The 19,633-nt window shown below is 43.4% G+C and overlaps 1 protein-coding gene across 1 annotated transcript in view; it reads left to right on the forward strand.

Annotated features, from left to right (window-relative positions):
• The window catches only part of LOC130912442 (phospholipid-transporting ATPase ABCA1-like), a 383,631-nt gene that overhangs the window by 287,535 nt on the left and 76,463 nt on the right, over positions 1–19,633 (forward strand). Inside the window, exons 38-41 of the mRNA XM_057830543.1 lie at positions 6,686–6,777; positions 6,868–7,012; positions 7,305–7,383; positions 10,813–10,960. Of these exons, the coding sequence (XP_057686526.1) occupies positions 6,686–6,777; positions 6,868–7,012; positions 7,305–7,383; positions 10,813–10,960 (464 nt within the window). The remainder of the gene's footprint in view (positions 1–6,685; positions 6,778–6,867; positions 7,013–7,304; positions 7,384–10,812; positions 10,961–19,633) is intronic.

The raw sequence follows: 19,633 nt of genomic DNA on the forward strand, positions 1-19,633 counted from the left end.
GCTCCGCCAGCAGACGACTCCGCTGCTGCTCCGCCAGCAGACGACTCCGCTGCTGCTCCGCCAGCAGACGACTCCGCTGCTGTCCCGCCAGCAGACGACACCGCTGCTGTCCCGCCAGCAGACGACACCGCTGCTGTCCCGCCAGCAGACGACACCGCTGCTGTCCCGCCAGCAGACGACACCGCTGCTGTCCCGCCAGCAGACGACACCGCTGCTGTCCCGCCAGCAGACGACACCGCTGCTGTCCCGCCAGCAGACGACACCGCTGCTGTCCCGCCAGCAGACGACACCGCTGCTGTCCCGCCAGCAGACGACACCGCTGCTGTCCCGCCAGCAGACGACACCGCTGCTGTCCCGCCAGCAGACGACACCGCTGCTGTCCCGCCAGCAGACGACACCGCTGCTGTCCCGCCAGCAGACGACACCGCTGCTGTCCCGCCAGCAGACGACACCGCTGCTGTCCCGCCAGCAGACGACACCGCTGCTGTCCCGCCAGCAGACGACACCGCTGCTGTCCCGCCAGCAGACGACACCGCTGCTGTCCCGCCAGCAGACGACACCGCTGCTGTCCCGCCAGCAGACGACGACGACGACTCTGTTCCTGGTCCGCACGACGACGACGACGACTCTGTTCCTGGTCCGCACGACGACGACTCCGACTCTGTTCCTGGTCCGCACGACGACGACGACGACTCTGTTCCTGGTCCGCACGACGACGACAACGACGACGACTCTGTTCCTGGTCCGCACGACGACGACTCCGACGACGACTCTGTTCCTGGTCCGCACGACGACGACAACGACGACGACTCTGTTCCTGGTCCGCACGACGACGACAACGACGACGACTCTGTTCCTGGTCCGCACGACGACAACGACGACGACTCTGTTTCTGGTCCGCACGACGACTCCGACTCTGTTTCTGGTCCGCACGACGACTCCGACTCTGTTTCTGGTCCGCACGACGACTCCGACTCTGTTTCTGGTCCGCACGACGACTCCGACTCTGTTTCTGGTCCGCACGACGACTCCGACTCTGTTTCTGGTCCGCACGACGACTCCGACTCTGTTTCTGGTCCGCACGACGACTCCGACTCTGTTTCTGGTCCGCACGACGACTCCGACTCCGTTTCTGGTCCGCACGACGACTCCGACTCCGTTTCTGGTCCGCACGACGACTCCGACTCCGTTCCTGGGCCGCACGACGACTCCGACTCCGTTCCTGGGCCGCACGACGACTCCGACTCCGTTCCTGGGCCGCACGACGACTCCGACTCCGTTCCTGGGCCGCACGACGACTCCGACTCCGTTCCTGGGCCGCACGACGACTCCGACTCCGTTCCTGGGCCGCACGACGACTCCGACTCCGTTCCTGGGCCGCACGACGACTCCGACTCTGTTCCTGACCCTCGCCCCGATGATGCTGCTCCCCGTTTCCTGCCAAAACGTGGCGGTATGGACAACCGAGCACTACCTCGTCGGGGACGCCCGCCTGATCTGCCTGTGCGGTCGCCCAATGTCTGGCGCCCCGGGCGCCCTCCCGATCGACCCGTGCGATCGGCCCACGTCTGGCGTCCTGGACGCCCGCCTGACTGGCCGTGACGGGCTGGTGTTGCTCCCTCCTCCGAGCAACCTTCTGACTTTTTGTTTCCTCGGGACGTCTGGGATCCGTCCCTAGAGGGGGGGGTACTGTTAGGTTTTGTGTTTGGTTTCTCCTTGTGTGACTTGTCCTGTGATTACCCATTGCTCTCACCTGTGTGTGTTTTCCCAGTGTATTCTGCAATCTGCATCCACCTGTGTTACCCAGCTGTTCCTTGTCTCGTTATCCCTTGTCTGCTTGTGTGTATATAAGCTCCCATTTTCTGTTCACTCCTTGCTGCGTCATTGTCAATGTCTGTGTCTGCGTCAAAGTTGAAGTCCTGTCCTAGCCCTCGTGTTCGTCTCAGTAAGTTTTTGATATTCAGCCTTTGTTAGTGACCTAAGTTATTTGTTGATAGTTTTTTGATCACCACAGCCTTTGTTTTGTACTTTGTGCCTTTTGTTAGTTATCATTAAAGCCTTTTTGAGTTCTCTGCCACCTGCCTTGCATTTTTGTTTCACTGCTTTTGGGTCCACACACACACCTGCCTGCCCAGCATTCCTGACAAAAAATCCCAGTCGATGCATTTTAAGCAAGATCCTTCGACGGAGCCTGGGGAGAAAGCCATTGTCTGACGCAACCACGCGGGCTCTGCACGTTTTTTCCAAATTCCTGCCCTTTTTCGCCCTTGGACAGTTGAGAGATGCATATAGCATCGTTTCGATGCCTTTTGACTAAATTTCGAACGCGGTTTTCTTATCTTTTGTTCATCTTCGCTCATGTCGTGGCTTGACACGGTCGCCGCCAGGGTTTTTTTTTAAAGAAACCCATAGCAACAATCCTTGTCTCCTATTGGTGCACGTGACCTAAAATGGCTTCACACACTGACGAAACGACTCCGCCGTATCAATATCACTGCGCCACGGGAAAAAAAAGACAGACACGAAAACGCTAATTGCTAAAAAATGACTGGAAACCGTGAGTAGTACTTTTTTTTGGGTACTAATTCGCAACGTATGTAAATTACAATGCAGATGTCATGTAGATCCACTTTAGTGGAACGAACCAACACAATTTTCGCTCAGCCAATACAGCCTATAAAAAGCTCTGTTTTGCTCCGGCCGCCATGTTGGATTATAAAGTAGCGTTGTACTTCGAAATATTTACGTTAAATGAATGATAACTGCTCATTTTTTGTTTATTTTTGCTAGATTGTTTTACATTCATACGGTGGTATGAAAAAAGTATCTGAACGTTTTGGAATTTCTCACATTTCTTCGTAAAATCACCAAATGTGATCTGATATTTGTCAAAATCACACAGATGAAAAACAACAGTGTCTGGGTACCTAAGGAGTCTTAAAGAGCAATTGAAACCAATTTTTACCAAAAGTCAGGTGTGTGCCCGATCACTGATGATTGGTTTAATGCTGCCCTGCCCACTATAAAACACACCTTGTAAGAATTGTCTTGATGAGAAGCATTATCTGATTTACATCATGGGTCGGTCAAAAGAGCTGTCTGAAGGCCTGCGATCAAGCATTGTTGATTGGTATAGAGCTGGGAAAGGATACAAAACCATCTCTGAAAGTCTGGATGTTTATCAATCGACTGTCAGAGAAGTTGTCTACAAATTGTTTCTCTCCGACGGAATGGCCGTCCATCAAAGATGACGCGAAGAGTTTAGCGCAAAGTAAAAAATAACTCTAGACTGTCTGCTAAACACTTACACAAATCGCTGGTTCAGTCCAATATCTCACACATCAACTATAGGTAAAACTATGGCCAAGAATGTTGTTCATGGGAGGACTGCACAGAGAAAGCCAATGCTGTCTAAAAAAAAAAAACGTTGCTCTCTTAATGTTCGCAAAAAGGCACTTGGACACTCCACAGACGTTTTGTATTTTGTGGACTGATGAAACAAATGTTGAATTTTTGGGGGGATAACACACAATGTCATGTGTGTCAAGGAAAAATGGAGCAGCTCACCAACATGAACACCTCATCCCCACCGTGAAGCATGGTGGCAGGAGCATCATGATTTGGGGCTGTTTGTTACCTCGGTACCTGGACATCTTGCAATCAATAATGGAAAAATGAATTCAAAAGTTATCAGGATGTTTTTCAGGAAAACCTGAGGCCGTCTGTCAAACAGTTGCAGCTAAAAAGAGGATGATTGCTGCAACAAGACAATGATCCAAAACACACAAGTAAATCAACTTCAGAATGGTTTCAGAAGAAAATACACATTCTAGAGTGGCTAAGTCAAAGTCCAGACTTGAACCGCATCGAGATGCTGTGGCATGACCTAAAGACAGCGATTCATACCAAACATCCCAGGTATCTGACTGAACTACAGCAGTTTTGTAGCGAAGAATAGGCCAAGATTAGTCCTGATCGATGTGCCAGACTGATCTGCAGCTATAGGTAGCGTCTAGTTGACAACAAAATATTAAATGTGATGGTTCACGTGCCTATTTTCCCCCTTCTGTCATTCTTTGCATAGTATCCTCATTAAAATTTGAAAACCTACAACTGTTTGGATGGTTTTAGTTAAAGTGGACACTTCTGTGTGATTTTGACAAAGATCAATTCACATTTGATAGTGATTTTATGCTTGCCTGGCACAGCCCGACTATTCTCCCTGTATTTTTCAAACACTGTGAGAAAGTCTGGGACCCAGCCCGTTAACAACCTCTTGAGGAAGGTACAAAATCAATCGTCCTATCAGATTCGTTTATTTGCGTGACGCTTAAAGGGGATGTAGTGCCCTGGGAAAATTTTAATATTCCATCATTTATCCATAAACGCATGCCTTTTGTATTCATATCATGCCACTTCGTGTAATTACACACAAGAAAATGAGAGAAATTTGGCTCGATTGTCAAGCTAAAACGACCGGCGCCCGAGATCTGGCAGAATGTGTGCGTGACGTCACGACAAGTGAAGAGAGTGCCACCGGCCACTAGGGGGGCAGCGCCTGTCTGCATCAATAGAATTCCTTCTAGTGAGGGGAGAATTACGGGTGTTTTGACCTGTTTATGCTAATGCATTGTGTTCGTCCTGCACATATTCCAGGTTCCCTCATGATTAAACACCCCTCGTTGTCAATAAAAGAGAATTCAGAATTGACAGTGAGGGCTGTTTCTTCAACAAGAAAAAGGCTCAGTGCTTCAATACTGAATGGCGGCGATGATGGCAGACAATTTCGTTTCTAGTTTCAGCGACGAATCCGACGTAGAAGGACGTAACAAATGTTCATCTAATGGTGACGAGGAGAGTTACAAAAATTTAATCGGTGTTTTAGGTTAACAATTTGAGCCCAAACGAACGCCAATGCAGCGTAATGAAACGGTCATTGAGGGGAGCAATGACACTGATGAAACATCGGCAGCAGATCATGAGGGAAACACCAATTATTTGTTTTGCATTTCTTTTTGTGAAGCTGATACACCGTGACTGCAAAATAAAGGAATACATAGAATAATTATCATTTATTGCGCTATCATAGCTTTTCGCTCTGCCAACAGACACAAATATGAATGGGATCAGAGGATTTGTTCTATATATTTTACGAACGATAATTTATACATGTGTCCAGTCCTGTATCCAATGCGTGACTTTTTTTTTTTAATTATAAAAGAGTACTCACTCTGGCCATTTCGAGCTTGGCTGCTCCCCCCCTTTGCTTAACTTTAGCCTTCTTTACCAGTCATCGTACTCTCTCTTGATATCTCGGGTCATTTAGGTGGCTGTGCCTGTATGGTCGGCACCGCATCTCCTTTGAGCAGCAATCTTTTAGCAAAACCCGATTTCTCTTGTCCATAGTTCGAGAAGCTTTCAGTTGGAAAATGCGCACAACAGAAAAGCGTGCCGCGGAGGCTGTGTCTAGAAAATTAGCCCTCTTTGCACGGACGAACTTTACCCATTTTCTGTGTAGTCCAGCTTTTTTTTCGCGTTCAGGAACTCATGGATACTATATTCCGATAAATAACTATTTGTACACCACATAGCACAGCAGTTTTGAACCATTGTTGTGATGTTTTGGTCAAACAAACCCCAACGCTACTCTCTCGTCGTTAAAAAAACAATGGCACCTAGCTCCGCCTCGACTGTCAATCACTTGTCGTGACGTCGCCGCCCCATTCGGCTGTTTCCGGAACACTTTCGGTAATGTTCGTCATTTTCGATCTATTTTCGATAATTGCTCATTAATGTGATTGATTTTTTTGTTAACTTTATCAATATTTGTTATCTTGGCACATAACGGTTCTATTGATGTCTCACACCCCCTTTGCCGCAACATCCCCTTTAATGTGTAACGTCACTCTTGCGCGCCGAAAGTCGTCTCTGCAACAACACAGATGGCGAACGGGAGAGCCGAGAATATGTTCCAATCAGCGGTAAAACCAGTTTTAAATTACCAAAAACACATCGAAACAAGTCATTGACAACAGTCAACATGGCTCGCGCTAGCCATGTTGAATGAACTTCTCCATTCTCCGCTCACGCTAATTACTTGTCGTTTCAACAACATCACGTCTGCCCGTCGCTGATTGGTCTACTCCGCTGTCTGTTTGCTGTGGCTTGCTCCGCCGTCGGAATTTGATCCACCGGACGGTCGCCAGACTCAATAGCTGGAACAGCGGTGAGTCTGGTATACCAGGCAAATTTTATGCAGAAATGTGAGAAATTCCTAAAGGTTCAGAAACTTTTTCATACCACTGTATCTATTTAAAAAAAATCAGGTATTTTTCGCATTTATTCACAAGAATTTCAACTTAGATAGCTCTTTGTTTTGTTACGGCAGCCATGTTTATTTTGTATCTCTAAATTGTAATTTAGACATTTCCGTTTCCATATTAATAAACAATCAGCTTTTACATGTTTTATTTTGTGGAAAATTTCAATCAAAAACTTTCAGTGAAACACCATGGGGAAGGAGTTTGCATTGTGGCCTGCAAGACCGGCTAATTGACCAACAAGGGGGTCGACCAAGTTGCCCATGGATGATGAGCTGAGGGCCAGGTGGCTCAAGAACATACATAGGGACGAGAACGATGACCCAAGTGCCAAAAGGTACTGCTGCTCTTTGCACATCCAACAGAGCAAGGAGGTGTTGAGGACCAGGCAGGCTGTTTTGATGAGCAGTCGGAGGCCAACATCAAGTTCCTCCAGGAGACTGGTGAGATTTGCAAGGTATCTAACTACACTTTAGTTGATTAAATTGAAATGAATCGACGGCAACCTTGTTCAATTTTATTGTTTTTATTTTATAAAATGTTCCAGGTGTGGGCCAGCAAGGAGAAGAAAAAGAAGAGAGGGACAAAGACTGGCAGGCATCCGACACCCACTGCCTTGGCTTTGCACATCACGTGCAATGCCCTGCCCGCCTCCTGCAGGCACATCAACCTCCATAAGATCCCTGGTTCAAGTATGTGTGCATGGGGAAGGCCTACTCTGACCCGATGGAGCATTCTTTTGGCAAGCGCCACCACATGTGCAGCACCAATTATTGGACCAGCGTAAAGAACTTCATGGTCAGCAATAGGCCGGCCCAGCGCGTGCAATAGCTAAAGCTCGTCAGGTTCTTCCCCGGGGACGTGCAGGCCGACCTGGACCGCGCCAATTTCGAGGAAAAAGGGGATGAGATCTTGGCAGAGCTTGTCAGGTGGCTGATTACCATCAGCTGGACCCGCTGACCAACCAGTTGCTCCTCGCTGCAGTGAGCAACTACGCCGGCTACCTGGTCAGGAGGGTCCAGGCCAAGCAGGAGAACACAGATCGCCGTGGAGCACGAGAGGTGTGACCCGCCCTCTGTGATGTTCGACGCGCTTGTTGACAGGGGAGAGCTGGAGAAGGGCCGGGCAGTCTTCAAGCGGCCATCTCTCCCCGTGACCCTGAATGACATCGGAATTCAATAAATAACAAGTTATTGTATAAAGAATTAATAATTGATTGCGGCTTTGGTTTTGAAAATATTTGAATTGAACCTTTTTAAAATAGGCCTCTATGAATCGGCCCGCGTCCGGTGAATTAATAGTGAAGTCTATGCCCTTGCCTTGTGAGTTTTTCTTGAACATTCAGCTCGGGCCACTATCGAGCGTGGCCACTTATGTGTTTCTATATGTACATTATATACAGTACGTCTCCAATACATACGCGATGCAGATGTGATGTCTCATGAGCTCAACAGTTTAGAACCAACATTTCATTTTGGTCGGTCGTCCAATTTGTCATATGTTGCTCCGGAGTATATGTCGCCAAAATTTGGAGGAAAAAAAAAAAAAGTTTCAAAATTATGGTAATTAAAAATCTACCAGTAAAAAGATTAATATTATTCCATACTTTGGTGAGAACTTCTTGAACCAATTCACGAACAAAGCAAAAATTTAGGGGCCGTTTACATGGTGACGCTCCAAATATACGACAAATTTCATGTTTGCATTTACATGGTTCCATTTCCATTGTCCTAGGGGGCAGTGCAATTTTACATTGGCGAGAGTCAATGATGCACTTCCTTGACAACAACCTCGTCAGCCTGGAAGACAACATCACTCACACCCGTCCATGCGTTTTTTTCCCTTTTGCTTCAATAAGCAATTCAATTCAGTTTTATTTGTATAGCCCTTGATCACAACAACGTTGTCTCAAAGGGCTTTGCAGAGGCAATATGATACACAATCAGAAACAGCAAATGAAGCAACAAAGATGAATAAATAAATTCAAGTCCTGGGTATCCCCCATCCTTAGACGCTCCACGTCGGCAAGGAAAAACTCCAAAAACTCCAGTCTTCGGGAGAAAAATGAGAAACCTTGGGGAGTACTACAGTCTGGAGAGATCCACTCCCAGGACTGAGCTGCAGCTGAAAAATTGCCCCTCCCCAGAGGGGAGGGGGGAAAGGGGACACAGGGTGACTAGTGATGAAGAGACTAGACAACTAGATATTAACATTGTAAAATAGAGATAAAGTAAGATAAGTGGTAGGTAGAGTGAGAAAAAGGAGAACTCAGTGGCTGTACTTCCCCCAGCTTTATAGCTTCTAGTGCAGCTTAGACTAAACTTTTGAGTCTACTCCGACGTCAACTAGCCTGACCATAAGCTTTGTTGAATTGGAACGTTTCTAATCTAATCTTAAATGTGCAGACTGTCTTGGCTTCTTTAATATTAGCTGGAAGCTGATTCCATAAAACGGGCTTGGTGGCTAAAGGCTCTACAGTACTTTTAGAAACCCTGGGAACTACCAGTAGGCCTGCATTCTGAGAGCGGAGTGTTCTGTTGGGGCGGTATGGAACCAGAGCATCGGTGAGATAAGATGGCCCCAACCCATTAACGGTCTTAAATGTAAGAAGGAGGATTTTAAATTTAATTCTAAACTCGACTGGAAGCCAGTGAAGGGCCTGGAGCACAGGGGTGATGTGCTCTCTTCTATTGGTTCCTGTTAAAAGTCTTGCTGCTGCGTTTTGGACAAGCTGAAGACCTTTTAGAGAACTTTTAGGACAAGCTGCAAGTAGGGAGTTACAGTAATCCAATCTCGATGTAACGAACGCGTGAATTAATTTTTCTGCATCGCTTTTAGATGTTTCTAATTTTGGCTATGTTGCGCAGGTGAAATAAGGCCGTTTTGCAAGTTTGTTTAATGTGAGCTTTAAACGATAAGTCAGGGTCGAATAAAATTCCTAGGTTTTTAACTGTGGTGCTGGAGGCTACACTTACATTGTCCAGAGTGACTATCTGGGCAGCTAAAGAGTCTCTCACACTTTTCGGGCCTATTATAAGGACTTCTGTCTTTTCAGGATTAAGTAGAAGATAGTTAGTGCTCATCCAGGTATTTTGTATATTTTTTATAATTTACGCGTGTTTCAGCATTATACCAGGGAGAGGCTCGTCTCGGCTTGACAAACTTTAATTTGGGGGGAGCAACAACATCGACTCAAACAAAAATGCAAACATAAAATATATTTGAATTAAAATTATTATTAAGAACTGTACATTACAGCCAACTTTCCACCATGTTTGCTGTTTTGAATATTTACTCACAGCGAGTGCGCAAATAGTGCACATGCCCAAAGTGACGTGTGTGAGGGGTGACGTCCATTCATATGATTGCGGAGCAATCCCCATAATAGAATTGATCTGCTTTGGAGGCCGGAATCAAAGTTTGCATCCACGCCTTCCATTTTGCTGTCACCATGTAAAGGCCAGGCCGTTCCGCAACACAATCGTTGCGTCTTGGTGTCGCAGCGTCACCTTGTAAACAGCCTATAAATGGATATTTCAACAGCAAACCGTTTTTTCTCAACATATTCGCAACATGTCAATAATTTGGTTCAAAATCAACACAATTTGGCACAGCACATCCAACCCACACACGTCCAGTATCACGAAGGTTATTTTTTTCTTGGAAAAAATACACGCAACAATATGGGGTTTCATTTTACTGCAATCTGCCCGTACTAACGCTCCAGTGTTGTTCGTATCATCACTTATAATCAATCATTTTATATTCCATCGCTAATTTCATCATCTTTTTAGGTCATCCGTGATCACGTTGATGTATCCATTTTCCTTTATGTTCACTGTTGCCAGTAAGGGATGCACTGTATTGACCGCTGTCAACCTTCTCATTGGACTTATTATTCCCGTAGGAATTTGGCCCGAAAAAGTGAAGGTGAAATAATCTTATTAGCATAATTCTCCTTTCAGAATATTGCTTACATTTGAATCACTTAATGTTTTTGTCTCTACAGTTCAAACCAATATTCATCTTCTTCCCCATTTGCTGCTTGGTGTATGGATTGAGAGAGTTGAATCCTGTGATACAAATCTATGGTTGGCATTGTTTAAAAGCAACACTTAAAATAAATCACTGTAAACTTAATAACTCTTAACGCAGATATTTGCAGAAGTTGGTCAATGTTACATTAACATCATTTATGTTCAAGAGGCACTTGAAATATTGGCTTTTCCTTCTTCAGGTGATCATTCAAAAGGTCCTTTTAAGCTGAGAGATGTTGGAAAAAACCTAATTATAATGGCAGCAGAGAGTATCATCTTCTTTCTTCTTACCATATTGCTGGAGTACAAGTTCTTCATTCGGAGGGATGTGCAGCCTTGCACTAATATCCTTCTTCGTTCAGAGAATGAGGATGAGGACGTGGCCACTGAAAGGGAGAGAGTTGAACGTGGTCAAGCTAATTCAGACATGCTTACCATGATCAATCTGACCAAAGTTCGCCCTTGAAGTTTTTAATCATCTTATATTGTTGTAACATGTTTCGCTCTCATCAGTGCATCACCTTTCCTTTCATCTTTCAGATTCACCGAGGTAACAGTAAACCAGCAGTCAATCAACTTTGCCTTGGGATTCCTCGTGGCGAGGTAAGGGTATAAGAAACATTTTTACAGCAACAGGTCAAACATTAAATAATTCTTATAGAAAAACCAAGATGGACAATGTCTGAGATATCAATATAAAAGCGTTTAGAGCATGGGCAGCCGTGGTGCAGTTGGTAGCTCATGTTGTTTTGGAAACAAAGGGTCAGCGCAAATGTGCAACATTAGTACCATACACCATTTTACATTTCGGGTTTCAATCATAAATACTGTATATAAACCTTTTTTTTAAGATGAAGAAGAATGAACAAAACAATTTTCTCCAGAAGTAAACTTTGTGAATGTTTTTTTTTTTTTAAAGTATGGCATTCTGAAATTATTCAACCAGCTTTCTGTCAGGGCAGCCAACTGCCTCCAGAAGTTCACTGACGATTTCTGAAGACCCAATGTTGACCTAAATGGCTGAGGACGATCACTAGGATCCACCTGTGTGTAATAAATTCTCAGTATAAATCCACATATATTATGAGGATCTCAGAGGTCTGTCTGTTAGAAGAAAATTAGGGAAACTACGAATAGTCATTTAGACTAGGCCATTTAAACATTAAACATTTGGGAGCACATCAGGCATTGTTTTCTCATAATTAGGAGATACTTTCGCTTTTAAGCGTCAATTGAAATTCTCTCCAGTTGGTTTCACATACTCTGTCGATTTGGATCATCCCGGATAAAATGTATCAGTCACGTTCTGCTGCTGGTCAGATATTGTGTTGTTACAGAGCCGGTTGTGGGGGCGTTCCCGACATCACACCTGCAGCGATTTCCTGCTCATCAGCAAAGATGCAGATGATCCACTAGAACAGGGGTGGCCAACTAGTAGACTAGTAGAGCCACTTTTTTCTGTGTTACTGCAAAGAGCCACATCATACACATTGGCACACATGAACATCATGCCGTGCCTTAATCATGTATGCACGCACACACACACGCACATACCCACACACACACACAGACCTCTGCTCAGCCAGCTTTTATGAAAATGTCCCATACCAACATGATAATGAGTTATTTTAAACAGTTAACATTGTGTGCACTGTCTCACACACACAAACTTTCAGTTCAAGCCACTCCACAAACAAAAATGGAATACAGTGATCCCTCGCTACTTCGCGCTTCGAATTTCACGGTTTCAGTCTATCGCAGATTTTTTTTTCAGTCAAAAAATATGTATATACATGCATAAAAAATTTAAGTAATGGAGAAAATATGGTGTAAAATCTGCCCGTTCCCTAACAGTAGGCAAGGAGAGCCTGCCCAACTCCACCGCTCTGATTCGCTGGCCAGCATCACTCGGGAATACCGCGACCTGATTGGCTGAGATGTTTAACTTTCCTGCTATTGAAGGAAAATGGCTCCAAAGCGTCCTCCACCTGCTCAATCCTCTAGCAAACCCAAGAAAAGAAAAATGACGGTGCACGAGAAAGTTCAATTATTGGACATGCTTAAAGTTGGCCACAGCTATGTGTCTGTTGCATGCCATTACGGACCCAGTGGTGTCCAAACATAGGGCCGCAGTGGGTGCGGGTTTTTGTTCAAACCCATCATGAGGACAACCTTTCGCCAATCTGGTGTCTCACAAGTGTAATCAGTTGATTGCAGTCAGGTGCTGCTTGTTTTAGCACAAACTTCATTGGTTAAACTGTCTGTGCTCGATTGGTAGGAATAAAAACCAGGACCCACAGCGGCCCTTGAGGACAGGTTTGGACACCCATGGACTAAATGAATCAACCGTTCGTTACATAAAAAAAGACTAGGCGAAAATTCGAAGGACCTCCTCAATGTCGTTTTCCAGGAACACGAAGGCTACGTTCATACTACAGGTCTTAATGCACGAATCCGATTTTTTCGTGTTTTTCCGACTCGAGCGAGGCATTAACTTGACGGTCTGAACGTGACAAGTCGCATAGAAGTGGACCATTTCAAATCCGATCTGGGTCACTTTCGAATGTGGTTCAAATCCGATCTGGGCCTCATTTTTCCAGACTGTCGCGGCGGTCTGTACTGTCCACTCTCCCAAATCGGATTTCATGTAGCAATTACGTCATCAAATAGCGAGAGAGACGCTATCGTAGCGGTGCAGCTGTGCGTTATTAGCGCCTAGCTTGCAGTGAACACGGCTTTTGGGGAAGGGCTGGGCTTCACAACAGTCATAATAAATAAAAATGGGTTGAGGATAAGCCTGAGAATGCTCAGTTTTCTCTGTTCCAAGTGAGCAATATTTCAACATTGCTTACACGGCCGAGAGTCGGGGCAAACTGCCCATATGTGTGTGTGACGTGCACAGACAGTGCGTGCATGCTATCGATCCATATAAACTTTGAATATTAAACCTAAACGGGGATTATTTATGTCTCTTATTTGTGTCCTCCTTTTGAAAAGCAAAATATGATATCCCTGGAATGACGGATGACGTGTATCATTTGTTTTAATGCTTCTGGGCATGCGGGTCTTCTTGCTCAGCATGTGTCGGACTGCGAATTACTTGAACGGTCTCAATTGACAGAGGCAGTCTGAACGGGCACGCCAAAAAAACGGATATGACAAAAAATCGGATTCGTGCATTAAGACCTGTAGTATGAACGTAGCCTAAGTCGTGACTCCTCGCAGCAAGACGATTGCAAAAATGGAAAATGCACTAACAGTGTGGATATCTGACTGTCGGGAAAAGAAGGTGAGTCTTGACACAAACATGATTCGGGCAAAAGCCAAAGCGCTGTATGATAGCCTCATTCCTGAAGGAGAGTTGAAGGTGGCGGTGATGCCGACTACGACGAAGATGAACACCAGCCTAGTACCAGTGCTTCAAGTGAATAAAATTGTGGTTTTGTTGCCAGCAAGGGCTGGTTCAAAAAATTCAAAAAGAGGTTTGGACTTTGCAGTGTTACGTTGCATGGGGAGGCCTTCTCGTCGGACCATGACGCAGCTGTTCGTTACGTTGAGGACCAATTTCCCAAATTAATTGAAGAGGGTGACTATCTCCCGAAGCAGGTGTTTAACATGGACGAGACTGGCCTTTTTTGGAAGAGGATGCTATCCAGGACGTCATCTTTATCTTCGTAGCCATTGTTCTGGAGTTTTTTTCTTCATTTATCAAATACATCAAGATCATCAGTGTGGTGAGTACATTTTATTCATCTTATACATGTTATTGTTTATTAAAGGGTATTAAAACACTAAGTGGCTGTGAGATATCGATAGAACCGTTATGTGGCAAGATAACAAATATCAATAAAGTGAACAAAAAAATAAATCACATTCATGAGCAATTATCGAAAATAGATCTAAAATTACGAATATTTCCGAAAGTATTCCGGAAACGAAAAGAAGGAAACGAAAGGTCGAGGCAGGTGCCATTGTTGTTTATCAACGATAGAGTTGTGTTCGTGTTTTATCAAAAAATTGCTAAAATGGTTCAAACCTGTAATGCTATGTTGTGTACAAATAGCCATTTGTCGCAATGTAGTATCCATGAGTTCCCAAACGCGAGAAAAAGAGCTGGACTACGCAGACAATGAGTAAAGTTCATCAGTGCTAAGAGGGCTAATTTTGCAGACCCAGCCTCCGGCACGGTTTTGTGTGGTGCGCATTTTACACCTGAAAGCTGTTCGAACTATGGACAAATAAAATCAGGTTTTGCTAAGAAATTGCTGCTGAAAGCAGATGCGGTGCCCACCTACACGCGCAGCCACCTAAATATCCCGAGATATCAAGAAAGAGGACGATGACTGGCTCTGATGAGACCACACCACCACCCCAGGCAAAGCAAAGGAGGCAAATGGCCAGAGTGAGTACTCTTTTATAATAAAAAACATATCACACATTGGATATAGGACTGGACACATGTATAAATTATCGCTCGTAAAATATATAGAACAAATCCTCTAATGACGTTCATATTTGTGTCGGTTGGCAGAGCGAAAACCGGTGATAGCCCAATAAATGATAATTATTCTATACATTACTTTATTTTGCGGTCACGGTGTATCAGCTTCACAAAAAGAAAAGCAAAACAAACTATTTGGTGTTTCATCAGTGTGATTGCTCCCCTCAATGATCCTTTCACTAGGCTGCATTGGCTTTCGTTTGGGCTCAAATTGATAACTCAAAACACCAAAGAAAGGTTCATAACTTTCCTCGTCACCATTAGCGTTACGTCGGATTCGTCGCTGCAACTAGAAACAAAATTGTCCGCCATCATCGCTTCCATTCAGTACTAAGCACTGAGCCAGTTGTTTCCTTGTTGTGTTGTCACGCACACAATATGCGAGATTTCCGGGATCTCGGGTGCCGGTCGTTTTAGCTTGACAATCGATCCAAATTTCTATAATTTTCTTGGTGTTGTGATGTGTGTAATTACACGAAGTGGCATGATATTTATTTCAAAAGGCATGTGATTATGGATAAATGATGGAATATTAGCATTTCCCCAGGTGTTGTCATACCCTTTAATATTGCATTTACGTTTCAAACTAGTGTACTGTATACACAAAAAATATATAAAGAATAATATACATAAAGTTTTCCTTTATCCAAGCAGCTGAACAGGACAGGTTTAAAAAAAAAAAAAAAAAAAAAAAATGGCAGGGGGTGGAGCGCTACTTCGCGATTGTTCACTTATCGCGGTGCGCTCTGGTCCCCATTAACCGCGAAAAACGAGGGATCACTGTAATTTTCAATAACATTTTTCGCTTACTATGCTGCTTAATGAGACTTCTGGCATTCCTTGTCTTGAACAATCCTCTTCAAATCTGGCTTGTATTCTGTTGTTGCCATTCGAAGCAATTCTTTCAAATGAGTGTCATTCAGAACAGATGGATGCTTTGATTTAAAGTGGAAGTCCGGATTTTTTGACATCAGGCTTAAACGTCAAGTTGTGGGGGGGTTAATTAGTCAGTGGAGTAGATTTCGAAATATTACGTAGCGTTTGTTAGCATTTTATTATGTTTCGGGGCTCCGGTGTGGCTATGCTAATGCAAGTCAATGTGCCCAATTAGCATACCAATTAAAAAAACATGCACGCAGGTGAATCACCGATGACGCATGCAATCAGTAGTGTTGGCTATGTTTTCAGGATAAAGTTATTAAAACTTACCATTGCATGTCTATAGCTGCAGTATGAAGAGCAACATTAGTCATTCAGTTGCTTTGCAGAGAACAAGCGCCGGGCACTCAGGGCGGAGGGATATCACGTTGGTCTGTTCACCGCTGTTTTTTTTTTTTTTGTGTGTGTGTGTGGCAACAACGCAAGTTCCCGACAAGAGTTTTCATTAACTCAATATATCGCTGCATAGTGACGATGAAAAAGCATTTCGATGCGTAACTGAACACGAAGACTTTTTACCACTTATCAACAAAGGTGTTCTCGAAACTTTTTTCTTCGTTGACAAGATCAACTGGAAGAAAAAACCAAGGCCAGCAGGCCCAAATGGACAGCTATCAAAGAGGTAAGTGAATTCCTGCATCCCTTATTTTGCCGCTGGGCGAATATTCGTAATGGTCTCATAATAAAACTACCTATGGTATACTCTAAGCTCCATTGTACTTCAGGTAAGCAGCTATAATATCATCTCAACTATAATGCATTGTGAGCGTAAAAGCATGATGTCATTACCAAAAGCAGTAGCTGGATGGCAATTATTTACAAGAATGTGTCTAAATCATCACGGGATATTTCAGAAATGAAAAACATTATAAAACCCTGACATAGGCAAATGTGTTGAACATAACTTCAAGTATCATTTCATGTATTACAAGTGCCGGTGATGGGCACCTTTGAGCACTTCAAGTTACGTAACTTGCGAACTATAAGTCGTTTCTTTTTCCCCTCATTTTGAATCTTGCTGCTTGTAGTCAAGTGCTGCCTATTTGTTGGGTATATTTAAAATGTATATTGCTAAATAATCTAGAGTTCTGTAACTTTTTATTATATACTGTTGATCTATAACATGATTTTGGAACTTTCTTGTTGAATCACCCTCTATTATGGTTTTGTTTTAGGCAACTCTGAATGGTGGCATGTAGGGTTGTTCTTGAGTGGGCGTTGAAAGGCGAACATCTGGGAAGAGGCCAGCGACGTGTTCTTCCATCGTGTGTCGTCTCCTGCATCCGTGAGAAGTACCCTTCTGTCAGTGAGAACTACAATGGTTTTAGGGAAGCTGACGATGCTATACAATTTTTCTAAGTACAACTTACCTACATACCTTTTCATACCATTTCCTCCATACCCAGAAACTTTTTATCTTATATCCTTGGGCGTTATTTTATCTTGACTAAATTCTTGTGATTTTGTCCAAAAAATGGCTTTTCCTTTGAAGTGTGATAACTAAGTCATTTCTGAATATTTTTTCACTTTCAGCCACTCAAAATGTTCAGTGGCGTCAGACCTATCTACACATATAAAGTTTTTTATTTTTTTTAATTTTTCAATGCCCCCTATGGACAATAATAGCAGCATTATCCGAATAGCAAAACTAACTATGCTGTATATATATAAAAAACAAAAGTCTAATTTGAATATTCCATATCACATAGTTAGAGGCTTGAATAAGTCGTTAAGTCATAACAACCGATTTTTTTATGCATGCCCAGTTTTTACACATTTGCAGTTTTCTCATTTACACTAAACTCTTATGATTTTGTCCAAAAAATGGCTTTTCCTTTGAAGTGTGATAACTAAGTCATTTCTGCATATTTTTTCACTTTCAACCACTCAAAATGTTCAGTGGCATCAGACCTATCTACACATATATAGTTTTTTAATTTTTTAATGCCCCCTATGGACAATAATAGCAGCATTATCCTAATAGCAAAACTAACTATGCTATATATATAAAAAACAAAAGTCTAATGTGAATATTCCATATCACATAGTTAGAGGCTTGAATAAGTCCACAAGTCGTAACAACCAATTTTTTTATGCACACCCACTTTTTACACAATTGCAGTTTTCTCATTTACATTCAACTCTTGTGATTTTGTCCAAAAAATGGCTTTTCCTTTGAAGTGTGATAACTAAGTTATTTCTGAATATTTTTTCACTTTCAACCACTCACAATGTTCAGTGGCATCAGACCTATCTAAACATATAGTTTTTTTGTTTTGGCCCCCTATGAACAATAATAGCAGCATTATCCTAATAGTAAAACTAACTATGCTATATAGGCTATATATAAATCAAACTAAAATATTTTATATTACATAATTACATCATTGGATAAGTAAAAGTCGTAACAATAGATTTTTTTTTTTTTTTTTTAGAACAAGACTGTGACAACGTGACAATAACTGATTTGATGATAGAATTTATGTTAACAATTTTACAAAACATACAATATAACAGTTAACATAATAACAACATACACAATTCATGATGTGCACTTTGAGATTTGTTGTTCAAATGTAAAGTGCGTTATAAATAAAATGTATTATTATTTATTATTATGTTCGAAGCCCGAAGTGGCTTTGTGCAAAGGCCACATTGTTTGCGCTTGGACGGGGGTCCAGCTCGCTGCTCAACCAAGCCTTCGGCAGAAGGCGGTGGTTCCCGTTTTAGGACTTCTGGCCGAATTAGAGCCTTGCCAAGTTCCTCAAGAAATAGTCGGCGCTTGTAGCTTTTCTTCACGTTCCACTCAGGGTAGATCTCCGTGAACAGCACAAACGAGGGTAGATCTCCGTGAACAGCACAAACGCGCTGCATGACGAAATGTCCGGCATGTGAAAAAACTCACACATTGGCCACCTGAGTGCGCGCCGGCGGCAGGAGTATGTGCCACAGGCCTGCAAAGCACAAGCGCACACAACAATAACAGCTTTGATCTTTGATCAGCTTTTACAAGACAAACCTTGATATGCAAAACATTTGCTTACTCACTCTCGTCATTACCTCGATCGCCGTCATTTTCGTCATGCGCCTCAACGTGGTCATGTCCGTGCCCCCGCCTTCTGCTCCCCGCTTTCATCTCGTTATGTTGTCAACTATTTCCTAATCCTCGTCATCAAAGCCGTCCTCCTCCGGCATCGACAGTCCGGAAGAATTTGTTCAATGTCTTCTGGGCTCTCCAAAGAAGCGTCCGAACAAAGGTCGTCGTCGTCGGAATCAGGATTTTCTAACACCATTCGAATCGTGTCCTGCGGTGAAATACTTCTCGCCGCCATCAATCACAGTTGTGTTGGAAGAAATGCAAAATGGTGATCCTCGCGAGAACAGAGACTCCCAAAATGCCCAGAACCAATGAGAGTAAAGAAATTCAAACACCCAACCAATAAAAGTTGAAATTCAAACGACAACAATAAACACGTGGTTTTTTGTTTTGGTTTTTTTGCATTTCCGGGAAGTACCTTTTTATTGTCTTGTGCAAACGTGCAAAATTGCAAATACGCATGCCCAAATAGACTGAAAGTGAGCTCAGACAACATTGACACCAATTTTTTTGTAAAGCCAACCGTCTTTATTGCATTAATTTTTGACCGATCTGAAGCTAGCTTCGCAAGCAAATTCATGTATTGGCCTATGGCTCCATCTAGTGACTTCTGGGTGTCAACACAAAAATTTTTTTATCTGCATGTTTTTGACTCGCCAAAGAAGCGATTGCATCAATAATCACGGGAAATGCATTATAAAACATCAGGTTTACAGCATATTAAAAATCATGATTTATA

Source organism: Corythoichthys intestinalis, chromosome 1 (assembly GCF_030265065.1).
Source record: "Corythoichthys intestinalis isolate RoL2023-P3 chromosome 1, ASM3026506v1, whole genome shotgun sequence".
Taxonomy (NCBI): domain Eukaryota; kingdom Metazoa; phylum Chordata; class Actinopteri; order Syngnathiformes; family Syngnathidae; genus Corythoichthys; species Corythoichthys intestinalis.